The sequence below is a fragment of the Marmota flaviventris genome, chromosome 12, assembly GCF_047511675.1.
Source record: "Marmota flaviventris isolate mMarFla1 chromosome 12, mMarFla1.hap1, whole genome shotgun sequence".
In the NCBI taxonomy this organism is placed as follows: domain Eukaryota; kingdom Metazoa; phylum Chordata; class Mammalia; order Rodentia; family Sciuridae; genus Marmota; species Marmota flaviventris.
Window position 1 is genome coordinate 48,737,457 of NC_092509.1, and position 17,520 is coordinate 48,754,976.

The 17,520-nt window shown below is 41.6% G+C and overlaps 1 protein-coding gene across 3 annotated transcripts in view; it reads left to right on the forward strand.

Annotated features, from left to right (window-relative positions):
* Frmd4a (FERM domain containing 4A) overlaps positions 1-17,520 on the forward strand; it is a 288,498-nt gene that overhangs the window by 193,267 nt on the left and 77,711 nt on the right. For all 3 annotated transcript variants that reach the window (XM_071599955.1, XM_027928637.2, XM_071599956.1), the window contains exons 8-10: positions 9,265-9,348; positions 14,133-14,198; positions 14,457-14,514. In XM_071599955.1, coding sequence (XP_071456056.1) covers positions 9,265-9,348; positions 14,133-14,198; positions 14,457-14,514 — 208 coding nt within the window. The remainder of the gene's footprint in view (positions 1-9,264; positions 9,349-14,132; positions 14,199-14,456; positions 14,515-17,520) is intronic.

Consider the following 17,520-nt stretch of genomic DNA (forward strand, 5'->3'; position numbering starts at 1 on the left):
TGCTCAAAGACAAATGTTGCTCCTCTTCCTACTCTTTTAAAAATGGAAACAAGTGGAGGGCTGGATTTGGACAGTGGGCTGTAGTTTGCTGACCCCAGTCTAAAATGAAGGGACTCCTTCAACTCCATTTGAATATTTGCTTAAGAAGACCTCAAGGCCCCCTTTATTTAGATTTCCCAAGTCCTTGGTAGAAAAAAAAGTAGTCATATTTTTAATGAATAATGATTGTAAAGAACCTTAGCTGGGGACCTTGAACATGATAGGTGGCCAGTCCCCATCTACTGAATTTGTTGAATGAACCATTGTGGGTCATAGTAACTAGTTTATAACATTTCTTTGTTACTCTCTTCTGACCTTAATTTGGCATTGGAATTTGGGGTTTTGATAAGTGTAAGTTCATATCTACTTACAAAGATTTCTGGAGTCCTGTGAGTAATGGTTTGAAAAACACAAATCCAGTGGATTCCAGTGTCCAGTCTACTTACTCTGAGGGTACTTTTTGGTTTGCCTGCTCTGCACTCTGCTGTAAATATTATTTATTTCTGAGAGTACCCTGACAGGATGGAATGTGAACTGGGAACAGCCTCGTCTGGCCCCAGGGATCCTGGGAACGTGGCCACAGGGGTTGCCAGGGAGGAGGAAGTGCAGGCCTGGCCTGTGCAGTCTTTCATGGCCCCCTAATGAGCTGAGGAATGCCAGCTAGTTGGCTGAATTCAGAGAAAAGGAGAATCCTGGTTGAGCCTCATTTGTCAGAGTGCTGTCTAGGGGTTTGTTTGTAGCTGCAGCTGTCTGAGGAGAAAAATAGCTGTCAGGGGAGGGGAAGGTCGGACACCTTATCTAAAGGTCAGTTTATCTCATCACATAAAACCCACCCCACAGAAGGTGGAGGTGATCTGTTACATTGGGGTCCCTGATACACATAGTCTTCTGGAGCAGGCCCACAGTGAATAAGACTCTCTTCAGAAGTCCAGAGAAAATAGTGTGCCTGAGGGGTCTGAAATAAGAGAAGTCACTTTGAATTCCTTGTGTGCTCCTCTTCCCGTCAACTGCTGGGACGATCCCCAGAACATTGAAGCTGACCATGTTTGGTTTGGTGGCTGAACATTAGGCAATTTAGATGTCCCATTTCATAAGTTAGTTTTGTACAAAGTGAGAATTGCTGTTAGTCATTAGACTCTAAACCTTAATTGTATAGAACAGTGGCTGTGACTTGGAAACGTACCCTGTAAAAGATGTCTGCCAGAAAGATGGAATCTTGAGGAGGGCTTTTGTATATACAAACACACAGGGCTCAGGTCCTAATTCTAGGATAGTCTTAGATAGATGAACAAATAACCTTTTGGATTAATGGTCACACACAAAAAGCAAATTAACCTTTCAGAGCCTGAGGGGGTCTTGAATCTAAAACTTCCTAAAAGACTATTTTGCCCAGGATGCTATTATTTTTACACTTCCATTTCAGTGACTGAATACAGATAGCATTCAGCTTAAATGACTATTAAAAATCTACAAATTATGGGAACAAATTCCCTAAAGTACCAGAGGAAAAAAAGAGACAAATGAGAGAAGTCAAAAGTGCTGATACACTTCAGTGGAAAAAGAGCTGAAGAAGGACAACCCAGAACCATAGCTGCTTTCTTAGGAAACTTGCAGGCTCCTGTCTTTCTTTTTTTGTCTTCTCGCTTTGTTCAGCAGATCTTACGTAACTCTCGTCCTTCCAGTTAGTGGACATACTGACTTCCTGGTCTCACTGAACCTGACAGTGAAATGTCAGGTTTAGCATTGATGAAAGACAATGACTGAGGGATAGATAAGTGGTATCGCCTATGAGAGGAAGAGATCCATGCCATCCATGTGTATTCAGACATACAGTGGGCAGATGTGTACGCCATCATTAAAGGGTTAGGAAATGGTCTTATCTAAAAATAATGTTTTCTCACTTCTATTATTTTCCACAGCACAGCATGGGTAATCTTGTTTCATTTCCTGGTGTGTGTACATTTAAAAAAAAAAATTTTAATTCTCATGTCTGTCAGTGTTCAGGAAATCAGTAGAGTTGGCAGGTCTATGTGAAAACATGTGAATAGCTTCTGAGTCTTTAATCAAGGCAGTTCTAGGAACAAATATCAGGTGGAGAAGAGCCAACACAGTCTAAAAACAAAGGCTCTCATTTAATAGTCACCCTTGAACGCTATTAGACCAACAGACATTACCTGTGATTATACAGCTTTGTCACCAATGCTGCAGTGTTTGAGTGCCTCGCACTGACATTTTAATTCTAAAACTTCTTTTTAGACCCTTGGGTTATTTTAGAAAAATAATATTTTTTAGTACCAAGAGCCCCATTTAATCAACTGACAAGACATTCAAATTTTCTAGTTATGTTCTAATTTAACTGAATAGAAGATTCATTGCTGCACTGTGCTCAGTAAGGTATTAGATATAAGAACTTGATTTTTCCCCCACTACAAGGAAAACCCTCCTTATCCTAGTCTTGAGAATCACCTCACTTGTCACCGTCGGTCAGTCCTGCTATTTCTAGAAATGTGATATACATTTAAAAAAATAATTTTTAAACAATTTTTTAAAATTGAAACATTTTTTAAACTGTTTTATGCTGAATACCAAAAATCATAAATGCCGAAATCACACTCCCCTTGATATAAAGAATCAGCTATACATAAATAGGGACTAGTAAAAACCATCTGCTATGTAGAATTTTTTCTTAACAAGATTTATTGAAACCAGATCAGTGAACTCCATAGCTTTGGGCTGTCTACTGGGACCTGGAAATATCTTTGTTTTAGAGGACCGGATGTATTGATGCTAATCACTAAAACAGGAATCTCCCAGCATGAGATTTACTAGGACCCATCAGCCAACAACACCTGAAAAAGACTGACATAAGGAAATTCCACATAAAGATCCTTGGACTATGTTCAGCATCCCTGGTGGAGTCCTGTTGGGCGGAGCCCATCACATGCTTCAGAGAGAAGCCCAGCAGTCACAGGCTCTGCTTCCAAGCACAGCGACCTAAGGGGAAGTGTGGTTTCGATTGGATATTTGGGTTTCAGTTTATATGACATCCATACAAAGTTAAATATGGGTCTGCTGAGAGTACCAGCTTATTAGAGTTCAGGGGTCAGTATGAAATCTTCTTGTGTCTCTGAGAGATGAATCTGCAAGTTTTTTATTTAAAAAAAGAAAAACATTCCCACTTTCAGAAATAGAGCAATGCTTCTCACTCAATCAATAGAAACAAAAAGCAATTCTTCACTAACAAGGGAAATTGATTTTCACCTCATTTTAGAAGAGGAGTTGGAGTATTTATTTGTGCTGAAAAATTCCCATTTATTTCCAGAGACCACATGTTTATAGGTCCCTGGGAGAGCAATTAGAGACAAAAAGTGAAAAGATATTTTAATATTTTATCCTGTATAAACTGCGGGACTGTGTGGTCACTAGCATGAAGAGAAAGAAACTTTTGTGACACCCCCCAAGGTTCCCTCTTGATTTTCTCTTTTAATCTTGTCTTTTTTAAAAAATTTATTCTGATTTGTTATATATGACAGTAGAATGCATTATAATTCATATTACACACACAGAGTACAATTTTTCATATCTCTGGTTGTACACAAAGTATATTCACATCATTTGTGTCTTCATACATGTACTTAAGATAATGATGACCATCTCATTCCACCCACATACCCTCTCCCTTCCCTTGTCTGCCCTATTTTGAAATGCATTTGTGGATAAGTGAATTAATGTAAACTAAAGCTGGTTTACTAGTCTATGAAAATTCCCGGTTCATAAAACTTTTTGGTCAGGCCAGAGGATGCAAATCATAGGTCAAAGCAAGAATTTTAGATCAACAGGAGAAAAAGATAATGAGCTAATTTTCTTCTTAAAAACTTTTTTTTAGTACTTTGCAAATCTTTGTATAGATTGCTATCTTTAAAGGTGACAGTTATTTTCTTGTCCAGCTGACAATATAAAGAGTTGGTTAAAGGGGCTGGGGTTGTGACTCAGAGGTAAAGTGCTTGCCTAGCATGCTTGAGGCACTGAGTTTGATCTTTAGCACCACATAAATGTAAAATAAAGATATTGTGTGCACTCGAAACTAAAAAATAAATATTTTTTAAAAAGAGTTGATTAAAGCAACAGTCTGTAAATAACAATTCCTGGCTTACTAATGTCATTACTGTGCATTTACATAAATAGTTTGACTAATACAAGTCTAATTAAACAAACTCAGTTTTACATCAATATCAGACCTTTTGATCATTTGGGGTATATTTTCCTACAATTGTTTAATTGCCACTAGGGAGAAAACAGCTGTCATTGATCATATGGTAATAGAAGTAAATTTGGTGAGGCTTTTAGATAATTAGTGAAAAAATACTTAGACAGTTTTGTTGGGAATAGTTAACATTTGGAATACAACTTACAGAACCTGACAGTATCTGTCATACCATTCTCCTATTGGAAACTTCCAACGAAAAACATCATCTTTCCAACTTGAAACATACCTTTCAGCCCAAAGAAGGCTTTTTGTGGGAAGAATCGAAATTAATATAATTATCAAATATCAATTTATTTTTAAGAAGAAGAAGGAGGGATGTGTAGAGCTTTCCCATGATTTAAAAATGACCTTGAGGACCATGAGTAATTGAGAAGCAGCTGGAATCTTTCGTGCCAGCAAGAGCTTTTGAAAGGAACAGAATCTATGAAAATTTAAAGCAAAATGTTCAAGTGGAAAAGTTATGAATTGTTACAGAGAGCTTTGTTTTGTGCACAAAAGTCCATTTGACTGCGCTTTTAAGTGTGTAATTCACATTTTCAAAGCATAAAATAGTATTTGGATATGGCTTTTTGCAGAATGATATTCTTCAAATCTTATGGGAATTGTTAAGATATAAAGTAAAAAGGAAATATTGTATTATGACAGCTTATCTCTTTTGTTAAGCATTTATTTAATCTCACTATCATATTTTGAGTGAACTCTGAATAGTAAAAAGGTTCATGGTTCTGGCACTGTGACAGTTTTCAGAGTTGAGATTCTCAAGCTAAAGGGTGAGAGTGAAGAAAATCAGTGAGTTTTTCTTCTCAGCGGTTCAAGTAAAATTATTTGAAATTGTGAACTTTAGAAATATTTTTTAACTTGGATTGAATTTGACACATTTACAACTGAATTAAAAATTTCACAAAACTTTTTTCTTTCAACCTAGGAAAACCAGACTCATTAGTTAAAAAAAGAAATCCTTACTATATAATTGAACAGTTAGCATCAGAAGGAAAGGCATGTAATTCATAAAAGTATTTGTAACATCGCCCCTCCACAGGATTGGTCAGTTAGTGTGACCTATTTATCCTTGACACATGCCCAGACTCCAGAATCCCATGCTGGGAAAATCTTTCCGGGTCCCCGGGTGCTTCCCTTGATCTGCAGATGTCAAAGGCAGTAACAGAAGTTTCATAGACAGTGGGCACAGTTCCACATGGAAGACTCCTGCAGCATCGGTGGAGCCATCAGCGCACTGAGTCTCCCCTGCACACCTGGGGGAAGTGCATGACAATTTGCCACTTTATTCATTGTTACTTCCAACTTTTCCTTGGTTCACAAATAAAAGGCAGGAAGGAGGAAGCAAAAGAAGAGATTGTTTTCTGCATGCCTTTTAAAGATCAGCAGAAAACAAAAATCTATAACTTATTAATCTGTCTTGGAGTTTTCTAGGTTCCTTATGTAATGGATAGGAATAAGATCCACAGTGTATCTGAAACTTTAGGATATTAGTGTTTCTGAATCCAGAATTTCTTGGGTTTGAGACCTGTGATTTGGTGCTGATACCCTCTGTTCCTGACACCTGGGGCAGAGGCTGGGGCAGCACCTGGAATCAAAACTCATCACCACTCCTACATCAATGCATGGATGGATGTTCACCTCACAGATGAGAGATATAGGTCAAATTTTTCCTTGGGTAAAAAAGTTGGATTTGCCTTTTGCCACAAAATGGGATAAGAAAAGTGCATTTCTTGGAGTATTTGGGGTTTGGGAATTGTGGGTAAGGGATGAAGTCTTGCCATACTCTTATTTTGTTTTGAAACTGCTTTTCCCTGGAAGACTTTTCCTTTATGATACACTCATAAAACATGAAGAGTTGATCTGGGGCTGGCATAATGGCAGCATTTCTGAGTTTCAGGCTCCACTCTTATGTTACACTAGCAAAGACTTTCTGGATTTAGTGCTCTATTGTTTTTGTAGCAATGTAGATCAAAACAACTGGTTTCCCCAGCATATTTGGGCCCCAGGTTTCTCCTACAAGTTACAGGTATCTCATTTGATCTATAAGAAGTTTCCTGGAAACATTATTTCCTAATTTTTTAAAGGAAAAAACATAATGGTTTTTGCTAATCATTTTCTCAAGTTTAATTTTGACCACCTTTGATTTTATGGTGTCTAGGTTAAATTTGTCATTGTTGTTTTGTTGATTTGGGAAATTTTCTATTTGATGTATTGCTAGAAGTTTTTGTTTTATCCCTCAGAACATCTTTCAAAATTCCCGTGTTTTAGGCAGTAGAAGACAAGCAGATCATGTCAGCTCCCCCCTCCCAAGAAAAACTAGCATGGCATTGACATAACCACTTTTATGCTGGCAACATTGATAACTACTTAAAAGTTTTGAATAAAATCTGATTAATATTAAGAATAAAAAGAATGAAATTTTATTCTTAGTTTAGCAACAGACTCTAAGAAACTTTTATGGTTTCTTCTAAAAATAGAATATTACCACAATGAACTTTTAAGGTGTGTTGTAAGTTAGCATTTACCAAGGGCATGGAACTCTGCCGGGGAAACATCAGAGTGAAAGTCATTGAGAGGAACTTCTAGCACATTTGTTAGGCTGTAACAGCACAAGTCTCTGAGGGTGGAGTGACCCCCTTTCCCATCAGGACAGCTTTCTGATTTCCCAGCGCAGAGTCTGGCTGGATGGACGGGGCTGGACACCTCTAAGTCACTAGAAATGTTTATAAACAGCAGAAAGGCAAACAGAACATTTCTACATTCTTGTCCTTTGGGAAGGATTAGAAGCCATGGATCCCTTCCAGAATGTAATGGATTTGGATGGGCTTCACACCCTGGTGATTTCTTGTTATATTTTCTGTGTAACCTTGCCCTGGAGGAGAACTAGAAGATCCACTGCAAGTTTCAGCAAGGAAGTCAAGCCTGTGGCTGTCATCACAGAAACTTGTTTGCCAACAAATGAGTGTTTGGAGGGTAAAATGATCCCTTCCTCCTTTAGTCCCTTCCTTCCCCAAATGTGATAGATAGACCCAAACTCAAGTTCCAGCTCAATAAAGGAGCAACTAATTACTTTTCTCACAATTTCATCCAATAAAAGTTACCTGCTAAAGGTTTGAGGCACCTCTTAGACACTAATGAACCAATGAATCAAATCCCTGTGCTCAGGGAACTTACAGTAAAATGGGGAGAGAAAAATCTAGAAATCTGTTGCTGTGAATGTTTTTTTAAACTCTGCTGTACTAGTGTGCAGGTAAAAATTCCAGCCCATACTGGAGGATCGAGTTTTCCTAAATACCAGGAGCTAACCTCCTGGAAAACCTTCAGTGATCATTCCATTATCTACTGAAGCAACCTGAGTCCTCTTGGCTTGGTGTTGGAGGTCCTCAGAATTCCAGGCCAACCTGCCTTTTCAGGGATCGATATTGTCCCTTACATGCCACTCAGTCCAGTTGATCTCTTCAATTCAAGTTAGACGGCTTCTGTGACTTAGATGTGCTCCACCGAAGGGAAAAATGATGTTCCTGTTCTTTTCTTCATGCACATTTCCCCAAAGCCGGCATTTCCACCAAAAGACCTATCCAGTTATCTTTTATGTACACCTCTTGCCTCCCAAGCTAAATTGTTCTTATCTTTTAGATAAGAACTCTGGCTCATCCTTTGGGTTCCCTTGCAGTACTCTCCGTGTAATGGTGTGGGCTTCGTGAATACGTTTACATTATTGACTATTAAGTGAAAATTCTTGCTTTGCTACTCAGATTGTAACAGTCCAAGTATGTGGATATATTGATTCAAACAATCACAGGTGGAGCTTTTCGTTCTGATTGGTTGTTCAAAGCCAGGATTTATAAACATTACTCCCTTGTTTCCTCCAGTTAGCAGCGTGGGTGTCGGGCTGTTTGCTATCTAAATGCCCCAGGATCTCCCCACCTGTGCCTAGGGTGTTTCTTCCTTTTTCATATTCACTTATCCATCTCTTATCTCCTTGCTTTTTGGATGCTACTACCTAGTATCTTAGTGGACAATTTTTGCCTTGCTTTGTATGAATGACACAGAAACTGCTAACAGCACAGATCAGAATTGTGGATCATGGGATCCATAGAACTTCATGAGATAAGCCCTGGCACTCCAGCTTCTTGGCTGGTGAAAACACTCTTTCAATACCAGAACCATCCCCAAGTTGGATGCTGTGAATGGGTCTAGGGGTAAAGTGGGTGTGGTCATCCCAGAAAGCCCAACTCAAAGGGAATGCAGATCTGCTGAGTGTCTGTAGAGGAGTTAGGCATCTGAAGAAGGCTGGTTGAATTAGGGGAGTTTAAAGTGTCTTCCACACCTCAGCATAATTGAGTCTGTGGGAAAAAGACATTCTGGTTTGAGAATAAGATGTGTGAAACCTCCCAATAGCACGGGCAATCCAGTTCACACTTCCTAAGTAGTTTCTGGGCATTGTCAAAAGCCAAGTTTATTTATTTGTTATATTTCTACAAACAGTTTCCATGTGTGGTCAATCTAAGCAAAACAAAACACAAATAAAACCAGAATTGTGTTAGGCCAGCAGTGCTCCCAGGGAAACTGTGATGATACCTGGAAAGTTTATCCTGGGATCCACCCTGGTGGCACCCCGGGGTCCCTTCCCTGGATTCATGCCAGGGACTGGTCAAGGAACCTCAGTCTGCTCTCTATGAGGACAAGGTTTGAAAAGGCAACTGGGCCCCCTGAGTGCTCTGTCCTGGTTCTGTCACGGTCCTGTGCTGGAAGAGGTAGCCACTCAGCTCAGTGTCTTGCTTTCTTTTCCATCTATGTAAGAAAATAAATATAAAGAAAGCTCCCTTCCTGCCACCTCTTCCATTAAAAAGGGAGCACCCGTGGGGCTCCCAGACATGGCTGCAGGCTCAGCCCTATCAAATAGTGCAGTTATTTTCATGGAGGTTGAGTGTGTTTATTGGCCTTCTCTCTTTCAGCAATGAGGTTGTGAGGAGTGACCTGAAGAAGCTGCCAGCCCTTCCCACCCAAGCTCTGAAGGAGCACCCCTCCCTGGCCTACTGGTAAGACCCCTGAGTCTTCTTAGGAGCCGGTCCTTCAGGAGTTGCACAAGGCTCAGACAACTGAGCCTTTGTGTGTCTCCTGGCCTCCCCATGTATTGATTAATTTATGTCTTCGGAAACTACTTTCTGCATTTATTTAAATGGTGTGTCGTATAGGAGAGCTCTCCTTTTTTTTTTCCAAAAAAATTAAACCTAGAATTTTGCTTTAGAAGTGTCGCCTTGTCGCCTCGTGGGTGCTGGTAGAGTTTTCTGTTGGAACTGTGTCATTCGATGACAGGAGATGAGGTTTGGGGGTGTGGGAGAAGTACAGGGTTTTCAACGGATGAGAGACTGATTCTTTCCTTTAGCCTCCTCCATGTTTCAATGTTTTTGGTTTAGCCGCTTTGTAACATTATGCCCAAGTTCATCTGTTGGGACCTTAATGACTGAGCTTGAGTTATTCAGGAATCTGAAAGGTTCCCAGATTGCGGTTTGGGCCACAGCTGAGCAAGGCTTGCATTCCTGGGTGGTGTGTTGAAATCCTGGTGGGAGCTTATGCCCTGACCACTGCCCCTAAGGATGGCACTGCTTCTCTGATGTTCCTTCTGACGCCTCCACAGAAATCAATGCAGTTTCTTATAGAATGAAACAAAATAAGAGAAAAACCCAGAATGAGTTGATCCTAATAAGGTATGGCTTGTGACTCACCATGTGCTTCTTCTGTACGCGCTTCCTGAAACACTCAGATTTCTGCATTTCATCTTGCCTATACACTTCTAGGCAGTCAGCTTGTTCAGCCATTCAGTGGCTTTGAGCAATCTTCTGTTAGGATAGATGCATCTCGATGCAGAGCTCATTATGTCTGAGCAATCTGGGAGCAGGATTCAAGGCCCCGAGAACTCTCTTCAGGATACTGGTGTCCCTAACTTCATCTCTCTGAACTGATCTGTTGTCACTCTTCTTTCAGCAACATAGATGCAGATAAATATCAAGCCTTCTATTGTCATCTATGCCCCCAAAGCAAATTCTGTTTAATCTGCAGGGATTTTGCATGTATCTGCTTCTAACCTGACCTTTCAATCTGTGTATATGAACACCAGAAACCCTTGGTTTCTTGGTTCCCGAAACCCTGTTACCCTATTTACAACAGAGTCCGCTAAGCTGTTCACTTCTGGAAAACCCAGGGTGAAGGAGGTAGGGATGCAAGAAGGTGATTCTAGAGACTACTCGTTCTTATAGAGAGAGATGGATTTCTCACTGAGAGCTATAACGCTAGTGGCTTGTCTGGAGTCAGAATTGCTCATTGCTCTTGACCTCATCCATCATCTCTTTCTTCATTTGCTTCCAAACATAGTTACATCCTAATGCACATTTCAGATCTATGAACTTCTCCCCTATCCCCTTTCTGGATTTTTCTTTTCTGTCTCCACCAGCTGCTCTTTGCTCACATATTATTACATTTAATGCAGAAATGCCTTCCTTCATGCACATGCTTTCTGTCTTTTGTCAACATGAACACCTATCCACCCCTTTAACCGTCTTGCCAGTACATCCCTTATCTCTGTGACCATAAAGGGCTTCATTCAGATCCATAAGCACTCAGACTACTGTCCACTGATAGGGTGGCAGGATGGGGGAAGCTAGGTGACCTCAGCTTCACAGTCCAGCTTATGTCAGTAGCATGTTGTGGTTGGCTAAAGTATCTTCCTATTTATATGAATATGAATATCTAAAAATGAGAAGGAAAATGCCATTCATGAGGCATATAGACACAGAACAAAAGTAGAGACAGAGCTAGTAAAGCAAGCTTATCCAAGTCTTCCCTTCTCTGCCTCAGCATTAGCATCAGTAAGATTGACCATGACCCCTCATGGGTGGAGGGGACCTTTTCCTGCCTGCTGCGGCCACACCGTATCAGGCTGTGCTGATCATTCCTGAACTAAGGACATATATTCACTGTGCTTCTGAGTGCTGCTCCTGCCAGCTTTCACAGATGCAGTGGGCAACCTTCACCTGGAGTCTATCTGCACAGGCCAGGGCAGGATGCCTACGGGTGAACAAAGCAGCAGTTTGAGAGTCGCAGCAGAGTCTATGAACTGCAAGGTTCTAATTATCTCGGTAACTTTCATTACTTCTCTGCTGCTTCAGTTTCTCCATCTGTAAAATGAGGTTAACCCACTGACCTACTCCTCTACAGTGTGTGCCAGGGACACTGAAACTGTTAGCACCTCCCCTGAGACAAGGAACAACATCACTGTCACCATTCTTCCTTCCACCATCCGTGCATTTCCTGCACACCACTGTCTGCAGAGAGGCCATTTAACTAAAGGACACAGTCCAGCCTGTGGCAGGTCACAGTCAGCCTTGGTCAAGGGCTTTTTTCCTCCAGTGTCCTCCAGATAGTACTTTGGGATTTGGTCTCCTCTGGTTCACAGGTTCTTACAGTCATTCCCTATGACTAACAAGTCCCTGCCACAGATCTGAGTATTGGGGAGTCTCTGGACATCAGAACACCCAGCCCTTTGTGGGTTCCTGAAAAAAGTGGGGGGCAGTGGGGGGCAGGATGGGTCCTCAGCCCATGTGAGTGTGTGATAGATTCATGGTTTAAATGGGAACAAAGAAGCTGGAAGAAGTGGAGACAGGAGAGGGAAGCCATTGGTGGCTTCACAGATGGCCCCAGCCAGCAGGAGACACAGGGCAGGTGGGGGAGGACAACAGCTTCTGCAGCTGTCAGGCACTGTGAGACCCCATGTCAGGCCGTTTAGTTAGTAAACAGCGGAACAGCTGCCTGACAGTGCTTTGGACTTTGTTTCATTGAGGTTCTCCTGAGCCATGCTTATGTTCTCAGCACAGCACTGTATGGACTTGCATTACTCCACCTTTTTAACTCTGTCCCAGAGCTACCAAAGCAATGGGCTCCTATCTACATTGAGTTGCTTGACCCTGGATCTAGGGGTTGAGCCACCAAATCCCAGGTCATATGGTAGGAAACATGCCAACACAGCTGTTGCTTTAGAGGGTGGCAGGGAGGAAGCCAGGATGACCCTGGAGCCTCCTGACATAACTCCGGAGGTTTAGTGAGGCTGGGGCCTATTCCTGGAGAGGATGCCCCATGGGAACCATCTGACAGGAGACTTTGTCACATAAGAACCAGAACTTACACAGTGCAGGAGCAGAGGAGAAACATGGCCAAGTTTGCCCCTTTTTGAAAAGCAGGTGCCTAGATCCCAAAGACATGACTCTCCAGCTAAACTAAGGTGTCTCCCTCATAGCTGACCTATCCTCATTCTAGGTACCTATAGGAACACTTTCTTGTGAAGAGTTCTGACTTTCCTCACATTCATGACATTTCAGAATACAAAAATCAAATGATATTAATTAAAGATTAAGATAGTAATTGAAGTCAGATATGATAGTCCCAGCTTCTCAGGAGGCTGAGGCAGGAGGATTACAAGTTCAAGACCAGCTTGTAGTTAGTTAGAAAGACCCTATCTCAAAAAAATAAAAAAGGGGTAAGGAAAAAACTCAGTAGTAGAGTGCCCTGAGTTCAATAACCAGTGGCACCACAAAAAAAAAAAAAAAAAAAACAGTAATTGAAAAATAAGTAAATTATCTGAGGACTTTGGTCATAAACACATAGAATGTGTTACCCCCAAAGATGACCTAACCAAAATTAAAATAGAAAAAGGTGGAAAAAAGAAGGCTTTTGATAAATTCTAGGATAATAAAGTAATAATGAATAATAAAGATCAATCAATACTTACTTGAGGGCACATCCCTGGGATCACCCCCCATCATGGAGCCGTTATGGGAGACAGGAAGGGGTCTCTTTGCCTGTGGTTGGGGAAGGCCGAGGCCGAGAGTAAGAACTCAGGGTCTCCAACCAAGTGGCCAGAATATGGAGTCTGAGTTTTAGGAATTCTCATCAGATGGGATTTGAGGCCTTCTGCCTATAACAATCCTGCCCCCACAGATGGCTCCCACCCGCCATGATTCCCTAGGCTGGTCTGTGATTTCCAAGGCCACAGTGGGAGCAGCCATTGGTCCCACCTCACTGGGTGTCAGAGTCACTTCTTTAAGAAGGCTGTGCTGCTACCTGGACCTGCCTTTTACTCTGTCAAAGAAAAGTTTGGCTGGCTACTGTCACCAAGGAGCCAACTAATCTCTTTGTTATTGTAGAACTAAGGTTTCAAAAGATAAAGGCAGTGCCAGTCTAATTCCAGTAGCTCGCTTGTTGTCTCTCCAGTTTCCCTCTGGGGAGGCCCAAATTCTAAAACTTTCTGTCCTCCTTAGATGCACTGAATCCCTGACCGCTCACTCCGAGGTGGGCCAGGAGCCCTGGATGGGGCCAGTGCCTGTCCTTCCCCGTTCGGCCCTGTGTGGACAGGACTGTAAAGACAAGGAGAGTCAGAAGTGGGACCTGAGGAGTTTAATCCTGATCCATGAGAGGCCTCAGCTCACTGCTCATTTCTCCCATACAATCGTTTCTTGCAAGAAGCCGACCCCCAAGCCTGTGGGATAATCTCATTTCACTGATTAGAAGTTCAAGATAAAGAGAATAGAAGTCTTCTGAGGGGAAAAAGAAAAAACAGAATGTGACTTTTTGTTTGTTTGTTTTTGGTAAATTTATAGCCCAAAGATTTCATTTGGGCTGAGTTTGGAAATGTCACTTCTAAAATGACAAGTCATTTTTCCAGGAGTTGATGGCTCCTTGCAGTGCCTCATGCAGTTGGTCAAGCTCAGAAGTATCTCAGTGAGCAGGATACTCAGCTTCTAATAACAGAACGCTTTTCTTCTAATTCTAGTGAAGACAGAGTAATTGAGCACTACAAGAAGCTGAATGGCCAGACAAGAGGTCAAGCAATTGTGAAGTAAGTGGCCCTTACCAGCACTCATGGAGATTGTGTTTGTGTGTGTTAATATATCACATGTCAAGATTGTTCACTTCTGCTCAGAAAGATGTTATCTCTGGGGGACAATGTTTCAATTGAATTGTCAAGTAAATAATCACTCCCAGAACTTTATCACACATGCCAAAAAAGTATGTATATTGTACCAGTTCTGCCGAATAACCACCCTTGTGTGCGTGTTTGTGTGTGTGTGTGTGTTTGTGTGTGTTGTCTTCCCAGCTACATGAGCATCGTGGAGTCTCTCCCAACCTACGGGGTTCACTATTATGCAGTGAAGGTAAGTAAACTCATTTGGTGAAGATTGCCCATCCTGCCCCAAAACAAAAAGCAAACAACAACAAAACATTCTTTTTCTTTTTAAAAATCTTCCTGGAGTCTCTTAGAGGGCTAGGAGTTGGTAGGGAAGACTTGCCCAGAAAGGCCAGATGCCACAAGAAATCGACATGAATTTTACCCCTAAGGTAGTAAGACTTGATATGTTTTCTCTCAAAAACTCATTTTCCCTTTTAGAAGCAGTAATAAGTCTCTCACTCCTTTTGGTCTCAGAAGAGATCAGGATATGGGTGTCTTAGTGGGAAGACTCCGTCCAATACAAGGAACTGTAGAGAACAGAAACTTTCAGCAGAATCTTGTGTTTTTCTTGGTGGTCAAGTGCTGTGTGGTTAGCTTTCCAAGAGGTAAACTGGGATTATAGGCTGACAAGTGGAGTATGTGACCCTTTAAGAAAACGAGATCTGCTTTCTTGAATATTGTAATGGCAAGTCCAATGGGTAGTGACTCCATTCTAAATTCTCTTTAATTTTAATTTCCATAATGTTCCAGAGTAGGATCTCTTCTTTGAAATAATAAAGATGTCCCTCATGAGACCACAAAGAAGAAAAAATTCCCTTCCTCCTCTTCCTTTCATTTACTCCTACCCAAAATGTTTAGCCCAAAGTTCAACCCAAGAGAGCAGAAAACACTTCTAATCTACAGACAGTCCCACCAGCCAATCAGAGCTCCTCTTGCTGTTTTACCAGTGTCTTTCCTAGTGTTTTCATCCTACAATATTTTTAATTTCTTTAGACTACAACATGTGCCATATTTCATTCATTCTGTGTTATCTATAGCAACTCACATAAAACTTTGTAAGTCATTGCTATTCACAGAACTGCCCATATCTTCTCCTAAACTCAGATAATTGATGGCAAAGACTGTGTTATATTCTGTTACACATTCCCAGAACCAAGCACAGCACCTGGCCCATTATAGATGCTCAGTAAATATTTACTGAGGAAACATACTGAGAATTGAGTTGAGTGGTTGGATGTCTGCATTTCCACAATGGAAACAAGTGTTAGAACTACTGTTGTGGAGCATAGAGCTATGAGGTGCCTGTAGGGACCTCATTCCCATCCAACAGTTTGTCTCAAGATCTCTTAAAGCCTGAAGTAGTTAAATTCTTCCTGATGTCCTACCAAGATTCTTCCCACCAATGGGAGTGCTTAGTCCCTCTTCATTATCCTTTCAGAGCTCATGTGACCAGCAAGCACATCCAGCCCTGCCTTTCTCAAGTCATGGGTGACCAGTTCCCCACAAGGAAATTCAGGGTTCGTGAAAAGAGGCTTCAGTGGTGCTGATGTTGACCACGCTAGTGACCGCTACAGAGTCCACTTCCATTTGGCCATCTTGTTACCATAGAGGAGACACATGAATTCAATAGTTCCTGACATGATGATCAGAGGCATTTCACAGGAGTTGATCCGTGAGGGTTTCTCAGCTGTAGGAGTATTCCATGTTGATTTACAGCAGTGGCATTTGCATTCCAGAACAGGAATCAGGAATTTAGGAATTCCTGTGTCGTGTGTTCCCTGGCTTGCTGTTTGTTCTAAGTTTAAGCTCAGTTCTCTCTCCTGTCATTAAAAGAAGTTAAGACACTTACTACATCAACTGCCCCCATAAAAGTCTTCTGAATATTGGAAGACTGAGATACAAAGTGTTAAAAGAGTACAGGTGTTTGGCTCTTGAAATCTCAGAGCATAAGCAGATTGCTCGTGGTTTATCAGGGCAGCACCTCTGCCCAAGCAAATGTGACACATTGTCACTGTTTGGTGGCCACGTGATCTCACTGATGCCTGATTATGGTATAATGATAACACTTATCGCGTCAATCTGAGGTCGCAGGGGGCATTCAGTTTCTTCTTGTTCTAGTTTTTGAAACTATGGTTGTGCACAAGTATTCCCAGAGGTGTGGGTTTAAGTCAAGCATCTTATTCTACCTTTGAATTTTTCAGCTAAGGGTGTAGCTCAATGGTAGGGCATGTGCCTAGCGTGTATGAGGCCCTGGGTCCCATCACCAGCACCAAAAAAGGAGAAAAAGAAAAAAGAAACCACATACCCCTGAAGCTTTAAATAAAATTTCAACATTTCTTGTTCCTTTTATCTTTGTGATTACCTTGAAGTACCTCATGCCCCACAAGTATTTGAAAGCCATCATTCTGATTTTAAGTTTTCAAGACACAGTGGAAGTGTGCTAGGTTTTTCCAGAGATGTGACAAATAGGATAAATCTGGGCGGAAAGCTCCTGGCATGCCCACCATAAGACACTAGCATTTGGGAACATTCCATAGCAACTCAGAATCATCCCTATTTGAATATAGAATTGCAACTGCCACCAAGGTGACAAGAGCTCTCTTTAATGAATAAACAGACTTGATGTTTCTGATTTTGTTACCTTGAGAGTGTTTCAGCTTCAGTTTTGCTACCTTGTCCAACAGTGCCAGTCCTAAGACCCTGTCTGGCACCCAGCTGTCTTCATAGGGGAGCAGGACATTAGAGGTGACCCTTTCTGGCCTGTGCTGCTGTTGGCTTGCTGGGGCTGGGGAGGGTCCTGAGTACAGCTGAGCCAACTCCCTGTTTTTATTTTTATTTTTATTTTTTTGGACTAGGGATTAAACTCAGGGGCACTTGACCCCTGAGCCATATCCCCAGACTCTTTTGTATTTTATTTAGAGACAGGGTCTCACTGAGTTGCTTAGTGCTTCACTTTTGCTAAGGCTGGCTTTGAACTCAGGATCCTCCTGCCTCGGCCTCCTGAGCCTCTGGATTACAGGCATTCACCACTGTGCCCAGCTGCTTTGATTTCTTAATCCTTAAAAAAGAGAGGAGTCCCTTTCATAGTCTCCATAGTCTCTAGCTGATGGTTGATGACAGTTTCTCGGCTTCAGAAGATAGTTCACTTTATTGGAATGTTCCACATCTCTCAGGTTTTTATTCCAGGGGCCCAACCTGGAAGACCCGCAGT